At 39.2% G+C, this 17,299-nt stretch overlaps 1 protein-coding gene across 1 annotated transcript in view; it reads left to right on the top strand.

Annotated features, from left to right (window-relative positions):
* LOC128714716 (potassium channel subfamily T member 2) overlaps positions 1-17,299 on the top strand; it is a 43,193-nt gene that overhangs the window by 10,515 nt on the left and 15,379 nt on the right. Inside the window, exons 2-14 of the mRNA XM_053809596.1 lie at positions 6,086-6,165; positions 6,779-6,878; positions 8,826-9,024; positions 9,466-9,540; positions 9,991-10,074; positions 11,361-11,455; positions 12,408-12,591; positions 13,207-13,470; positions 13,853-14,031; positions 14,123-14,263; positions 14,637-14,786; positions 14,879-15,078; positions 15,886-16,116. Of these exons, the coding sequence (XP_053665571.1) occupies positions 6,086-6,165; positions 6,779-6,878; positions 8,826-9,024; positions 9,466-9,540; positions 9,991-10,074; positions 11,361-11,455; positions 12,408-12,591; positions 13,207-13,470; positions 13,853-14,031; positions 14,123-14,263; positions 14,637-14,786; positions 14,879-15,078; positions 15,886-16,116 (1,982 nt within the window). The remainder of the gene's footprint in view (positions 1-6,085; positions 6,166-6,778; positions 6,879-8,825; positions 9,025-9,465; positions 9,541-9,990; positions 10,075-11,360; positions 11,456-12,407; positions 12,592-13,206; positions 13,471-13,852; positions 14,032-14,122; positions 14,264-14,636; positions 14,787-14,878; positions 15,079-15,885; positions 16,117-17,299) is intronic.

Genomic DNA, 17,299 nt, shown 5'->3' with positions numbered 1-17,299 from the left:
ACGTAACAATCACAACACGCGTTGTCAGCACAGCACAGGGTTGTTAATGAAAGCCTAGTCCCATATCTTACGTATATAAAACTTACAACGCACAAGACAAGACACCTTGTTCACCTTAACGAAATACGTTTCGTTTCACTTTAATTACTCCATTCATTACCTCCGATGAAATGATTTGCCCAGGTCGGAGACACCTAAAAACAACCTACTGCAAAAAGAAACAACATTTCGAAATACCAATTTACATGCTCCGACCGAAACAAATTACTCTTATTATTCGGTGTAATCCGACCCGTAGAGCTTTCATCTGCGCGATGGTTTGCAAATGTTACTCTCAAGTGAAAAACATTCATCCCCATTCGTGGGCCCGTTCCCGGGAAGAAGGTCCCGTTTTGCGCCGTTCTCATTGTCACTACCCTGGACCCGTCTGCCATCGAACGTGTTATTTAGTGGATTGAGCAGGGTCAGCAAAGAAGGAGCAACTCACGGAAATGCAAATTTGTAATTAAGTTTCCCCAAGCGAAAAGCGCGCTAGGACTTGAATCATCTTTGGTTAAGGCTCAATTTACCGCAAATGAATGATGAAAAATGAGCTTGGATGAGCGAAATGGCAAATGAGTAAAATTTTAAACTTTTGCAGAAGCTTGCACGTGCACAACCTCGAGCTTGTTTGGTGGGCTAAATGTTTGGGAATTTATTTCAGATAATAGATTTACCAGGCGTACAGGTTAAGCAAACGTCTATAATTTGTTGGACGAACTACCTGTGCCTTATGTGTATGACTGGTGCAGGGAATGTGCCATCGAGCGAATTTATCATTTTCTTGTTTGCTATAAGCAAATCGTTCAGATAGTCTCTGTCTATATCTCTTATATGTTTAATCCAACGTTTCGGTAAAAAAAGCGTTTGACAGTTGCGGTTAAGCGAAAGTTGCGATCGTGTAAAAACACTTTAAGACAGTGTTTCAGTCAATGCAATTCGAGAGTCTATTCTAACACCAATAAACTCGATTCTCCCACCTTGTTGTCTAATTAGGTGTACTGTTTTCGCTGATCGGTAAAGAACAACACAAAACGACAATGATATATAAGCAACGAAAGTGGCTTGCGCAACTGATATTCTCTCCTGAAAATATCATCTCATAAATAAAACAAAGGTATCAGAAGCGTCCGATAAAGACACAGTCAATCTGTCGTTCTCTCTTTACTAGCGAGAAATAGAAGAGAACCGTTGGCATCGCTTATACCAGTGCAAAACGAAAATTATTTTTCACCCCTTTGAAGAGTTGTGAATAAAAAGTATGAAAAATCGATTCGTTCGTTCTTTTGAAAGAATTACCCTGCATAAGAGAGTCGATTATTTTCGCCCATCTCTACTTGTAACCATTGTACTACAACCAATACTTTTACCAGCTGTACATTAATTCAACCCACGGAAGAGAATTAGTACGGCCGGAGAATTACTACAAACTTGATAACAGTATTCTGACAAACAGCTAGATAGAAATTTTATAGACATAGAAAAAAACGTATTGCACATGGAAGTTCCAAGGCAAAAGTACAGGTAGACATAAATTTCAAATACTCATTTCACACCAAATTGCCTCGAAATCTGTCCTGTACGGAACAGATTCTTTGTGAATATTACCACTGAAACAATTAGTCATTCCTTGTTTTATTATTTTCCTTTGTCTTCTCAACTGACCAACGCCCCAATAAATGCTTTGCTATAAAAATAAAAAAAATAAAAAAAATAAATGCCGCCGGAAAAACCTTACCCAAGGGAAGGAAAATAAGAATCCATCTACCATTGTTATCACCAAAAGTGCTGAAAATGACTTTGCCTGAATGACAGCTTGGTTGGCCTCAGATTTCTTCCTTGCTTTCATATCTTCATTCAACAGTAAAGGTTCAAACCTCCTCTCTTACTAATGCTAATAATCGTGTCCAGGTCGATTTTCCATTTTTCTCCCGGTTGTCCGGTTCTATCAACGACCAACAAATTGTATTTGAAAAAGTTCAGCAACCATAAGGAAATACTACTGAGGTAGCGCTTGGAAAAGTTGGAGATCAATGTCCCCACCACTCCCTTGTTCCATAAACAAAGCTTTTGGAAATACCTACAATACATAACTTTCTTCAACAAGACATTTTCCTTGGTGTTGGTAAAGCATCGGGACACAATCCTCGTCATCAGGATGGTTTGTTCACATTTTTGAACATTGAGTATGCGCCGACTGCAAGCTTCTCAGCGCATCTCGTCGACCATACACCCCTGTCACCTTCGAGCTGCAATAATAATGGATAATTATTACTAGAAACAGCTGCGACAAACAATGTTCATTAATTTTTCCGTTTAGATTAAGTGAATGTTACGCTGAGCCAGGAATAAGTGGAAAACACAGAACAAAACCTTTTCATTTAACACGTAGCACGGTGAGGGCTTATTGCCGAAACAAATTAGTTGTTTTTAGTGAATCTCAAAATTGTGCAAAGAACATAAGGTAATCTAGAATATAATTATAATGTTCCATTACGTTGTATTATGCCATTGATAACCTCGTTCATGGTCCATTTTCCTCTGGCATGTTACCATAGTCATCAGTACGAAACGTACTTTCCAATAGATAAAATATGCATTTCCTCATCCCGCCAATGTGCCGACTGTAGCAATGTTGCAGTATTTAATCCGACTCTGAATCCCACTGCATTGCTGTCATTGGACGAGAAATGAATTTTCAAATTTAATTCGGTGTCTGCGCCATCGTACAACGGACTTACTGTTTTCGGAATAGAATTTGTCAATAGAATGTTCCATCGGTGAAGTATATCTCGTTTGAAAACGTTCCATTCTCTAGACCAGACCTTTGGTACTAGATCTTGAGCAGAATTTTGTGACATCGCCTTTGCTGGCAGCAAATTGCAGTTTAATTTATAAATAAGAAATAATAAGCAACATCCGGAATACAGAAAAACGAAACAAATTTGTATTTCACATTTATCTTAACAAATAAGTTTATCTATATTGTCTTCTCTTTGGAAGCACTACTAATACTACTACTGGTGCTGCACGTTCCTCTGCTCTCTAACATTTTTTTGTTACAAAAGGCCGATTCATAGATACAGAGGGGCGGGTACTCGCCTATATATAAAAAATATGTTTTCCCTAGCAATGGCTCGAACACCACGATGGAATACTCGACGCACCCAAATACTTAAGAAGAAGTCTCCTATCTAGATTATGTTGATCATCATTTATCCAATTTATTATCTTGCAAATCCCGGTACGGCAAACGAATCGACCGGTACGCCTGAATGCATGGACAATCCAAGGCTACAAATGATTTTTGAGCGCGTACTCGCACATGAACGCATGTAAATCCCTTAAACTTCACTGAAAGATACATTCCTAGTGAACGTAAGATACATGGCGCTAGGATTCGCGTGTTGCTTCGTGTTCTGCCAAATATGCTTCCATGCTCATTGAATATGATTAGAATTTATCTTACGAATAAGGAATCAAATCTTGGAACTAAAAAGAAAAGAAAGCCTTTTTTTACCAACAAAAACCTTATGACCACAAAAAATGTGCAAGCGATACTTTTATTTGTACAAGCAAACAAAGCTAAAAACCAAAGCGGGAAATGTAGTCATCATTAAAATGCGATTCAGTTCGATGGTTATTATTTGTTTTTTTCTCAATTTTCCCTCAATTTTCATTTTTTTTTCATTTCATTTAAATCTGTATTTGAAGCAGCCCAATAATAATAATTAACACCAAAAATTACATCAACAGCTGTTTTTTATTCACATTCTGTGTTTTTTTTATAAGCGGCATAATACAAATAACCAGGCGCCTCCTTTGCATAAGCAGAATTTAAGTTCGTTTTCACCGTCGCTATATTTTTTTCATTTTTAATTGGTATAGCAGCTTAGCAAATTTGAAATTTTGGTAACTCAGTAAATCCGTCGCTAATGACGTCGCCCTTCAGTCCATTTGTTAGCCAATAAGAGATGAACACTCTTTTCAATGGCACACTTGACTGTGTAATGAAAGTGTTTTAAATTTAGCTGGTTTTAGCTTGCCATACATCCTGCGATTAAGACCCAATAACATACACTTTTCCCACTGATGGCATTGGTGCTCGAATGTTGCAACCGGAAATAAAACTGAAATAAATAAAGTATAAGCAAACGCGCGGTTTAGCCTCTAACATATTTTATGTAATTATATTTTCATAGTTCCCACATAAGGAGAAATATTCTAATGAACACAAAAATGATTTTGAGAAGATAAAATTGCATTCACATGCACTCTACTAAACATTGAAAAAGGCATTTCCTTATCCAATGTTTGATTGCATTGATAACAAGCATCCAATTTCCATCACATTCATTTTCACTACACCTCTTTTCGTTCACGACACCTCCGCTGGTAGTATAGCAGCTTTCGCATTTAATTCTTTTTAGGAAAAATCAAAATGGTTTCATTTCTTGTAAATACTGATAAATGCTTCTGAGGTTGAAATGGTGAGATTTTAATTTAAATTGATAACCCCATACAATCAAACCGAAATCGACTCTAATAAAAATTGAACTGCTATTTTAAAGAAATTATTGTGCTGTATTGTTGGAAAGGGAAAGTATTGGTGTTTCGGGCTGTATTTTGTAACGTTTAGTGGTAAAACTGCATCGTTGAGGAAGATGCTCAGAAGGATATTTGGCCTCGTATGTGTCGAAGGGCAATTGAAGAGGCACTCCACTAACTGCACGGCGAACTTACTGTCGTAAAGCGGGCTAGACTCGCCATCCATTTGACATTTTGGCTAATGAATCTATGCAAAAAAGAAATCGATTGGAAAAGGTTTGTGACCTTTTGAATTGTGATTTTTCCCGTTTCAGTGGCATTGTTCTTTTTCGAATCAGGTATTGCCTGATCTAAAAGACAAATAAAAATTTCTTTGTTAAAAGTTTTCCCAGACCTGCGTAACATTCTGACTAACGACGTCATCAACGAAGTAGACGGTTGGTTTAATAAAGAATATCTTACAAAAATAATTTAACTCTATTCTACTAACATTAAATGGAACTGACGAAGTCCATGACCCACAGGATGATGGTTCTGTGTTCAAGATATGGTTTACGGAAGTATTTGATTTCTATTTATAACGTGTGCGTGGTTTTATTTTCGTGTCACAACGATATAACATAGATCTGGCATGCGGCCAAGTTTTGGGATACGACTTTGATTTACCATGTCACGGGGCAGCTGATGTGTCGATGGAAATTTGGGTGGTACGACCGGGATCGATTCCATTACTTTAACAGTCTCGATGCCTCCAACAGTGAAAAGAAACATTTTTTGAAGCAATTTGAATAACAAAACCTGTCGAGCCTTTAAGTGATGTGCTTAACTCAAAGGGTGATAAATGAATGGAACGTATTGCTCCTGTTTCTGAGATAAACAACATCCTTAGCATACAGAATAGCACTTACTTTGACTTAATCCGGTGCTACAACCGTCTTGGCCTGTTGCAGGAGTCCTCCACTGCAAGAGAAACCGCTCACGGTCTAGCGCTGTCCTCAGCCATTCCATAATCCCGACCTCTCTGGCGAACTCATCAACGTCATAATTGCATCTCAATTTGGGTCTACCACGCCTCCTCTGCCTATGTATATGAACACAATGGACTTTACGAGCTGGGTCTTCCGGTGTCATTCTCATGACGTGACTAACCCCCCGGACCTTGGCGAGTCTAACCTGCTTCACGACAGTAAGTTAGCCGGGCAGCTCGTAGAGCGGCTCCTCAATCCTTGTTCTGATCCTTACAGACGAAACTTTTGCTAGTCTCAGTTAGTTGAGTTTTTACCTCATATTAACAGTCATCATTACTAACAGTTAAACTATCAACTATTAACTAAGAAAGTAAAGGTGTTTAGCATTACTAACCAGGCATGTAACAAGTTGTTTCAAATGTGTCCCTGTGAAATCGATTTAATTCACATCTATTTGAACGATCCTACACCTTATTTCCAACACACTAAACATTATAATTCATGTCATTTTTCTCTCTTTCTCTTTTCAGAGTACGGGTAGAATATTATGTAAATGAAAACACATTCAAAGAAAGACTGCAACTATATTTTATAAAGAATCAACGATCAAGTAAGTAAACACGTGTTTTTAATATACTATAAGTATTAAATCTAACCTCAACGTAAGTTTTCAAGGTATCAATCAGTTACCGGCAGTAGTGAGGATGGGAAAAATGTAACAACGATACAAACATCCCTACAACAATATGTTCCCAGTGTTTCTCACGTGACCCCTTTCTTGCTAGCCGTCGATTAATCAGTACAGTACTTCCCTGAATGGTTTATCGAGAATCAAGTAATACATCAGATGAAGTTCTTCTAAATAATTATCTTTCTTCGCTGTTCAGCATAAAACAGTTTTATCGATTGTCTCTCACTACGAGAATGGTATCGAACATAAAAAAAACCTATTTTCGGACATTTTCAACCCGCACTTTCATTTTGCTATTGATTGAATCAAATTTTAAAACCTTTTTCTAAACGACTTCCGGTTTTCGAAAGCGATGAAAATTGTAGGGGATACATTGGGCCAACAAAGGCCACAGTTTGAGTGAAAAACGATATTTTACGAATATTTTGCTGTTAATATTCGTGATTCACGATGCAAAAAGAAAGAAAAAAAAATCTATAATAAAATAAATTAATAATTTACCTCTTTTTATATCACTCTGCTTCGTCCACAGGTTTAAGGATCCGTATCGCAAATTTATTCTTTAAGTTATTAACTTGCATACTATACATATTTCGGGTAGTTACGGATCTGAATCCAACGTTTGCAACTTGGTAAGTAGAGAACTATTGCTACGAAACTAATAAAAATCGATACTGAATCGTGTATTCATCAATGTCGCTGTCACATAGCTCATTCAAAATGTACCAATCCATAGTACGTTTCAGACAGGGTCAATAAAGGTGTGTGTGTGAATTAAAACGAATAGAAAACCTCTGTTGCCTTCCTGCACTACCGTCGAATCATACCAAATGACCTGGATCACTAAGGCATCGTCGTACAAAACCACTTAATCCATTAATTTAAACTTTCATGTTCCGTGTCGATGACGGTGTTAATAATCGTTAACGGTTGTACCTAAGCTGGATATCGGAACAAGGCGGATGGTGTGCAACGTGTTGGTTTGCTTTCACGCTAGCAGCTAGACAAGCGAGTTGTTTTTTTCCTGCTCTGTCCTTCATCCTTACCAATCCAACACCAATATGTTCTAGTTAACCTAATTATGAAGCGAACCATACTTGGCACTATGTTCCAGCAGGATGAAATTTTGTTTGAATGTATACCACTAACTATCCTTATCGTTGCTTCGGTAGAATGCAAAAGATGCTAAATTTTCGTAACATTCACGTATACCTATATTCCACATAACAGTGGTAGCGTATGGTTTGCTATAATTTTTTAGAGTTTCTCTGAGGAGGACTTTGTAGCATACGGCTAATAAATATGCATTCAATGCAATTTACTTGTTAATTATGCAAGAGTAACGTTTATTATTTTCTGTTTTTAAATGAACAAAATGAATTTTATCACATGCATATTATATTACAGTATCTATGTCAACGTTCCCGTTACTAATATGCTTGTATAAAGGTTTCCATTTCCATATTCAAAACACAAATTCTATAGATAGTCCGTTTTGAGCCTCCTCCAAAAGGGAAACTCCCAACACTAGCAGGAACATTGGACGGTCGTTGTCAATCATAAGCAGTCCTTTCTCCGTCCCCTGAGAAGCAACAACAAAGAAGGTGGAAACTTTTTTCTGTCCGATTTTATATGACCGAATGGAACCGGGTTCACCTTTGGTTTTAATGAAGTTCCACGGGATGTTTTGTACGTTGCGCAGGGGAAAAACAATAAAAATGTTAATATTTGATGGAATTTTCAAATGAACATGAACGCGAGTGTGAGAGCTATAGTAACAATGTGTATGTGGAGCTGTTCTGTTTGTCCAACAACTCAACTTGTTCTTGTTCGAAAAGGAGTTCTAATTTTTGCAACCATCCCATACAATGAAACGGATCTGTGGAATCCTTGGATTTGAGAGACAATTGTTGTGTGCGCGTCACATCAGGCTAAGTATACGGAAAGGTGTCGATGCTGTGATATAATATGCATGCAACTCTCTATGCAACGCTTGATATGCTCCATGATGATACATACTTGGTTTAACGTTTATGGATCACCTTACTTCTATGAAGCTATAATTTTAAAGTCATCATTAACAGGATTCCAACAACCCGTCTGTTTTGGTTAAAAACGTATTAAAGGTCCCAATTGAACAGCGACTGAGAGACAACCACACTTAAGCGCGTACAACATACCATCCTTAAAAGAAAGAAACCGGGTGGAAATAAATTCAATTAATGTTGACATGAATATTCCATGAACTTTGAAACTGGAAACTCAACGTGACCAGTGCTTTTCTCGCTTCACCTAGAACAGAACATTTGAAACGAGCGTTTTAACAGCAAACATACGTGCGTCTTTGTTCCGTAAAGGAACTCTGGGGAATATCCAAAAATGACATCAGCATGGTCAGAATGAACTTCCAACGATATTTACAACATAACGACGGTCACACCCTTCCTTTCTGTAGATTGCGTACCTTATGACCCGGTTCTAAGAGTTTTTCAATATATTGTATGCTTATAATGTGTTTTGTTTTTTATTATTAAAACATTTAAATCTACATCCCGAATTCTGCATTCGTTTTCTTCCAGTTACGGCTGTAAGGTGGGCAACAAAACGGAATTCTTGTGGTCGGCAACACGTACCGAGGAAGCATTTCAGGAAGATCCCATCATCAATTGGGACGCGATCCTATGGGTTAATCGGCCAACCGAGCTGTGGGCCGTTCAGTTGGTGCTGGCACTTGTTTCACTCACAGAAGCGCTGCTCATGGCGTACCTAGGATATAAGGTAAATGTGGTATTGGATGCGATATATCTCATTACGTCTCGAACTTACTCGGGATAGGACCACTAACAGTGCTCTAATGAGCAGAGATAAGGTGCAATACCATGTTAGTTTGCAGGGTCTGTCTAATTAGTGATCCAAAATGATTAACGCACTCAGATCTTCTTATCAAATAGCTCGAGAACCATTTAGTAGATACTTAGTTGAGCGTAAGATTTTCATAAACAAGCAAACTATAAACACATGATTGCGAATTTCATACGATCAAGTAAGTTTGAGCGAGCAGAGTATTATGTAAAATCATCGATGAATTTTATAAGTCTTATCTTTATTGTGAACAGAACTTTTGAACAAAGTGAAGTGAAGTGAACAAAAATACAATAAGTTCCTTGCTTGGTTGTGATCACATTCATTACTCACCACATACATTATCTCTCATTACAGGGCAACATCTGGCAGCAAATTCTATCGTTTCATTTTATTCTGGAGCTCGTTACAACGATACCATTCACAGTGACGGTAAGATAAATGATTCTAATGCTCCTCTCACGAACAAACGGTCCTACTCAATTATCGTTGATGAACTTACAAAAGTGTGCAGTTTGTTTATGTGTAGTGTGTTTTTGTGCATTTGTGTTGTGTGACTTCCCGTATCTTTTCAAACTCACGGACAGAGTGCTTGGAACGCGTTTTTCTTCATCATTCTAAAAAGTACCCACTTTCCAGTGTATTTAGATGCCGACTTGATAAGAAAACGTAGTTTTCAATTGGTGAAGATGTGTAGATAGATTTCAACTACAAGTATATCGCGTAGCGCACTGATTCAATAGAGAATTAAGAATAAATGATGCGTGTTTAACCGTTTTTTCTCACTCTCTTTCTCTTCTTTTCTTTTTTTTGTTTTTGGGTTTTGATTTCATTTCATGATTTCTGGCATTTAATCATGACCTATGTATACCCATGGAACAGATTTTATGGCCTCCATTCAGGAACTTATTCATTCCAGTGTTTCTTAACTGCTGGCTCGCTAAACGATCGCTCGAGAACATGTTTGTAAGTATTTGACTTCAACATTTTCATCACCATTATCTCTCTCTCTCTCTCTCTCTCTCTCTATTTCTATCTGCCCCTTCTTTCATTAGTGTAAAAGTCCCCTATGACCCCGCCTGTTTGTTGGACCTTTTTGTTCCAGTTAACCAAAAGCGCACCATGTTTTCCCTAGATCCTATGCTTGATGGGGGGCATTGCTCTAAGTCGACTCGACAACATGAAGATGCGATAATTTCACAAACGCTTCTTGCTAGCAGTGCTCCGCAACCTTTTATACTCATTGTCTTTTCGGCTCACAATCCCCCCCCCCCCCCCCTTCCCCTGCTTTCCCCTTTCAGTAATCGTTCGCTACTTTAAGTGTGTATGCTAGAAGAACCTGTGCTACGCCAGCAACGTTTTGATTATGGTTCATTCATTTTTATTTTATTATCATATCAAATTTTTACGACCAACTCATTCTCTGGTTCTCTGGGCGCTCTTGGAGGGTGTATTATTTCATAAAACTTGCGAAACGATTGTGGCCAGCGACCGGTTTATTCCACATTGAGCATTTCGAGAGTAGTCAATGCTAAAACTAACACAGAATGACGCCTGGCATGACGTTAAACGTCATTGGCTTCAGGGATAACTCCTCATACTCACGAAGCATAAAAAAATTGCTATACGAAGCATTCTATTGCATACATGAGCGTTCATTTTGGGTGAAGCGTTTTTCGGTACCTTTCTCAATACACCCTTTCACCCATACAGTAGCACGCTAAAGAGACCATGATGATGAGCCACGTTAGTTCGGTCTAAGTTGTTGGGTGCAATTCTGCATCGTTGCCTAATCATATGAGAAAAACTTTGAAGTGAGAGCTTTATTCATGATCGTACCGTTGCCAGGCAAACATTAAAGTGTCATTTGGCAATTGTCCCATGTGAGTCGTTATTGCTGAAAGGCTGTGCCTTTACTGGCCACGCATACATCTGCGAAAAATACAAAAAAATACGTTATTTTTGGATAATAATGGATTGTACTGTGAGTAAATCAGCGTGAGATAGATGATCAATAATTGTTCGAGCAGTCGTGTGCAAAACCCTGGACCAAATAAAATCCTTTCTAGAATTCCTTAAGGAAGTAATGAATGGAATGAAAAAAATAACAGAGCTTAATTGTAGTCCTTCTCTCATATGTAATAATTTGTAGAAGGGCCATAAGCTGGTATCTATTATGGAAGATTTCATGACTTTCAACTATTCTTTTTTTTGGTATTAATAATCTAACATCCTATTCCTCTGCCCCGCAGAACGATCTCCACCGAGCGATGCAAAAGTCACAATCAGCGCTATCACAACAACTAACGATACTGTCAGCAACTCTTCTCTGTCTAGTGTTTACAAGGTAAGTTTCTGTGCAATAGTTCTCTGGTAACTTGGTTATCTTTCCTAAACATTCCTTGGCCTTCCCGAATTTCTATTCTATACGCTGAGTCTACATTATGACCCACTGTTGCACACCCGAAAACCTATCACCTGATGATGACTTTCCACAAATCAAATTTACCATAATGCATATAAAACGTTTATGTCTGCACTATTAGACCCAACACTTTTGTCCTTGTTTAACCCCGTTGTCTAGTATGAAACACACATGCAACACACTATGAAAATCCATAATTAAATTGCGACAGAATCGGTTCCTGCGATAAAATGCCCATCACCCAAGCGTAGCTTTTAGATCCCATCCCCATTTCCCAACGACCACGCGAGCATTCCTCAAGTTCGGAGTCAAGAATGCAAAGTAAACCAAATGGAGGTTTTTCCTATTTTGTTACTATTTCCATTTGCCTGTGTACCATTGCGACTATGGAGGACTCCTCTTTGGTACTTTGCATAGTTGGTTACTTTATTTAAATTTCCACTATTTATGTAAATGGCCGATCGGGTCAGGGCCGGACCAGGAGACACCCTGGGATGGTGAAAGCTGACGAGATTGTTGTTCCAATGCTCCATCTGTGCCGAACCGAATAATAGTGGAATGGAGTGGAATGAAAAATAATAGTACGATACTGCACTCTTTGTTATTTTTGTTTTGTTTTGCGCTTCACTTCAATGTCTTTGGTGTAATAATTTAATTTAAACAATCCAATCCAATCCCATGAACGCCTCCGTTCACAATTTCTACCGATGCGTTTCAGCCTGACTCGCGAACAACAACAACGACTTTCGTGATTTAGAAAATGCTGAACACTTCCGGTAGTTCTAGCTTTGTGTTCTCGTTTTAATAAAACGTGAGCTTCCAGACATTGCTTTACCGATCATTCTTTCCGGAATATTTCTTTTCATCCACACAGCGTTTGCGGTATACAGCACTTTCAACGGGCTGGGCATCGACACCTCAATCTGTTTCAGAGCACCTATTACGTGGTGGTAACATTCTCGACTGTTGGGTATGGTGACTTTGTGCCTGATATCTGGCCTTCCCAACTTTTCATGGTCATCATGATCTGTGTAGCACTGATAGTACTTCCAACGCAAGTGAGTAGACTCGCGCAAAACAAAACGCCAAAGAAAATGGCGTCTAGTATAAATAATAAGGTTTTTTTTATTCTCATCATTTTAAAATTTGAAATTTTCATGGTCTGATGGGTCTATCCATAAGTCCTTCAATATTCACAATAAATCTGCATCCTGTGTTAATTGCCTACTATTCTTCTTGAGCTACTGCAGCTAACTGCTAAAGTTACAATCATCGTCCATTATAGTAACAATTTTTTACATTAAGCTGCTCGACCAATCACGACCCATGGCTCAAAATATGCCATGACAGTCTAAAAGCTTTCTCACGGGCTGAACAGAAGTAATGAAAATCAATAAGCTTACATGTAGTGCTTTCTAATTCAACCTGCACTCTATTGTTGACAGAGGCTGTGACGCCAAGTGTAGGCAGTCGTGCTGCTGTTACATAGAATGACATTTCCAATAGTGTTCAACTTGCTCTACCGGCGATTATTATTCCGGCAAACCAAAAAAAAATTAAGTCGATAATGCTCTGATCCATCTCTCAGTGCTAATATGTTTTACGTTGTAACCTTTTACTTACACACACTGTATCTCACATTCCCGCTCTTCAATTCTCTTTTTGCATGATAGTTTGAGCAGCTGGCGTTCACGTGGATGGAGCGCCAGAAGCTAGGAGGCAGTTACTCCTCACACCGGGCACAAAGTGAGAAGCACGTCGTTGTTTGTTCGACTACGCTGCACGCGGACACTATCATGGACTTCCTGAACGAGTTTTACGCTCATCCGTTGCTGCAGGACTACTACGTCGTACTGCTCAGCCCAATGGAACTCGACACCACCATGCGAATGATCCTGCAGGTACCGATCTGGGCTCAACGCGTCATCTACATCCAGGTACAGTCGTGATTGCCCGTTCGTCTGATGGGAAACGTGATTCCGCATCTAATTAAACGCGATCAAACGGTAGTACACGTTGCTCCATTACGACAACGCTTTTTCGAGGGCCAGGATGGAATGCTGGCAATACTGGCAGTTGCTTTGAATCGGTGCACGATTTGCGCGTGTTTCTATTAATTTTTACACATACCACTCGTGAGATTTATTATTTTTTTCTCCGTTTTGTTAAAATACTCATAGAGAAAGAAGCACGCACGCATCTTTCTTGCTGTTTTCAGTTCTCATACAGTTACACGGTCCAAATAGTATAAAACAACCCTTTTTTCCAACGAACTGGTCCCATGTTCTATTTTCAAGGGCTTTTCATTCTTCTCCTCAGGGCTCCTGTCTTAAAGACGGGGATCTGGCGCGAGCTCGCATGGCCGAAGCTGAGGCGTGCTTCATACTGGCTGCCCGCAGCTACGCCGACAAGACAGCCGCGGACGAACACGCTATTCTGCGTTCCTGGGCCGTGAAGGACTTCGCACCCAATATCCCACAGTATGTGCAAATTTTCCGGTAAGTATCCGGTTTCCATTTACTTTGGGCATTTTAGTACGAAATATGCTCATCGTCACTTGTTGACTTTCTACTTTCTTCCGTTCTATAGACCAGAGAATAAACTGCATGTAAAGTTTGCCGAGCATGTCGTCTGCGAGGATGAGTTCAAATATGCATTGCTCGCTAACAACTGCACATGCCCCGGGGCGAGCACACTCGTTACGCTGTTGCTACACACTTCACGGGGACAGTAAGTATAACAAAATAGCAACAACCGAAGAGGTAAAAAATAATATAAATTTAAAAATGTACTGAGATTTCGTCAAAGATCCTGTCAGTGCAGTTACTAGGAATAACCTTTTGGCTGTTACCCTGTAGTCGCCATCGAAGTACAGTATTGAATCGTTGTAATATTTTCGGTAGAAATGATACAATAACAAATCCACTGGAACCACCCATGCTGGTTCTACAACACGAAAGCAATTGAACTATACTGCATTAAAAATATTAATTGTGTGTCATGCGACCTAAATCCTTCCCTTCCTCATCTGCATACGCGCAAACAATTTACAAAAACTTCCTGCTGCAGAAGAAATGATCATCTGCGTCAATTTCTTCTACAGGGAAGGCCAACAGTCTGCGGAAGAGTGGCATCGGTTGTACGGCAAATGCTCAGGCAACGAGATTTATCACATCGTGCTCGGGGACAGCCGGTTTTTCGGTGAATACGAGGGGAAAAGTTTCACCTACGCCAGCTTTCATTCGCATCGCAAGTAAGTAGCGGGAAGTGCGGGAAAAAGAGGTATTGACAGTGGAAAGCGATTACTCAAAATTATATTCTACCATATACCGTTTCTATTGGCAGATACGGAGTGGCCTTAGTCGGAGTGCGACCCGCAGAGCTGCCTGAGTTTTATGAAGAAACGATCTTGCTCAATCCTGGACCGCGCCACATTATGAAGAAGGATGACACTTGCTATTACATGAGCATCACCAAAGAGGAAAACTCGGCCTTTGTGGTGAACCAGAACCAAAATCAAAGTCCCGATCAACCTCCGAAGGAAGGTAGGTGGTATAGGAAGTGATTCAGCAGATCCGTTTCCTTCGCTGTCTCCCTCTTTCTCTGTGTATCTCGTCCTGTTTCCTTACTCTCTCTTTTCTTCTTTTATCAATATGTCGGTCTATAACTCTCTCTGTCTGTTGCTATCGTGTTTTCTCCCATACAGCTTTAAATGGAACTCATACTATTTGCCTTTTCGTTGTAAGCAAAGAATTAGTTTTCTTTTAAGTTACATTTCTTCTTACTCCTGTTGTTGAACATCTTGTATTTCGTACACGATCCTAGCTAAACGGCTTAACCAATAAATAATCAGTACACATCGTTTCTAATGAGAGTATGAAATTTAATTTCTCTTTGGTTAACTTTTTATTGTCTTATGTGTTTGCGTGTGCGTGAGACTTGTTCCTACTAGGCTAGTAGCTTTGAGTGCTGGGTGCTCCCAATCAAAAAACTCTTTTCGATGGACGCCATGTTGCCCAGTGTTTCCTCATTTCTATCCTTGCTTTACGGCATTTGTCAGAGTCGACTCGGTTGGTGCCAAGTCACGACAAATTCGATTCCATTTTCGTGTTTTTTTGTATGGCTTCTGTTTTGGATTTTGAGTAAAACATCGGAATTATTGCGAGCGTTCACGGAAATTTTCGCACCTGAGACGAGTTCCTTGCGCATTCTTACGCTATTTCCTTCTTTCAATCCTTCTTCCCAAAAAGGAGTAATAGTTTAAAAACAAAACATACAAAGCTCACATAGCTCAACTCGGTGGTTTCCTCCTTCTTAATGACACTCTTCCTCTGATTATCTCGACCTACCAGTAACCGCGAACAACAACAACAACAACAGCAGTAGCAACAACAACCACAACATCAACAACAACATCGTCATCGGTGCCAGGGGTAGTTCCGTACCACCCATGGCCCCAGTGCCTTCGGTCTGTGTGCGCGTGCCGCATAGTCCCAGTCTCAATTCGACCAACTCTGACAGTCCCGGCTCACCGTGGGCTATTAGCAAGACGGTCGGTCACGACTTCACGACACTGGCCGTGCGTGAGTGTTCTTTCCCCAGTTCCAAATTGTTTTCAACTAAATCCAGCCCTCCAACCTTCAACCCGTAATACAAGACCCGCTGGAACTCCGTATCTGCAGCCGTTGCTTTAAACAAAAACGCCTTTGCGCTGTAATTAACTCCCGACCAAACTCAAAATCAAGAACTTTGAACGCCTTCTTGACTCAATATTTTTTACATTAATTGTGCTACCCCAGTTACGTTGGCTTCTCAAATCTTATCTCTTCTACGTCTTTGATCTTTTTCTAGTTCTGCCACTCTTGCTCGTTATCTGTAGAAATAAATTGTTGGGTAACTTTTGCGGATGCCTTCTAAAATATCTTTGTTATCTGCATGTCGATAAGTGAATTATCTCCTTATTCAATGTGTTTCGAGCTCTTCTGAATCGAGGAAAACAACACTTGAGATTTTTGCCTATTTGACATACTTCTTCGCATTTTCTGCTGTATAATGTAGAAATAATTAGTTTGTGTAATTTTGCATTCCTAGTTATTATGCTATATGCATTCCTAGTTATTAATATAAGAAGTTAGTGTTTATTAACAATATGGAACATTTTTCAGGGAGTTTAACTTGGTAATCTCTTTATAGAAAACATCATTCCTCTCGGGCCTACCGGTAAAAAGGTTTCAGCTTGTTTAAAATTATTCCACTAGCTGTCATTTTTAAGCTCACGTATAAGCCGCCGGCAGATAATCAGGCCTCGAATAATCGACGTTCTATTGTATTTGGTTTCTGTATGTTCAATGTAAATGCAATTATGTAACATATAAAATGAATTTTAAAGACAGTTTCATATAATTGATTCTGATTTGCTCTAACGTAAATTAAATTCCTACTACCGCACTAATATTTCGCCGTTCCGCCCCGAAGCTATCTCGAGATACCTAGCGGCAACTTTATCCTGAACAAACTGCATTATACAACAAAACAATTGAAAGATATTAATCGTTAAATTAATATTTATAGAGCCTCATTTCTAGCAAAGTATTTTTTATGTATGTCACCAGGTGTTCAATCATTAACAATCGATTTTCATACGTGTGTTCATGTTTAAACATTAAAATTATTTATGCTTTTCAATTAGCGAATTGCTACTGCACAAACCTGCGCTCTCTATTATACACACGTACCCGTACATGTTTGGATTCAATTTATCTGCAT

Source organism: Anopheles marshallii, chromosome 3 (assembly GCF_943734725.1).
Source record: "Anopheles marshallii chromosome 3, idAnoMarsDA_429_01, whole genome shotgun sequence".
Classification (NCBI taxonomy): domain Eukaryota; kingdom Metazoa; phylum Arthropoda; class Insecta; order Diptera; family Culicidae; genus Anopheles; species Anopheles marshallii.
The sequence above is the reverse complement of the archived record's forward strand: the minus strand, read 5'-3'. Positions and strand labels throughout refer to the sequence as shown.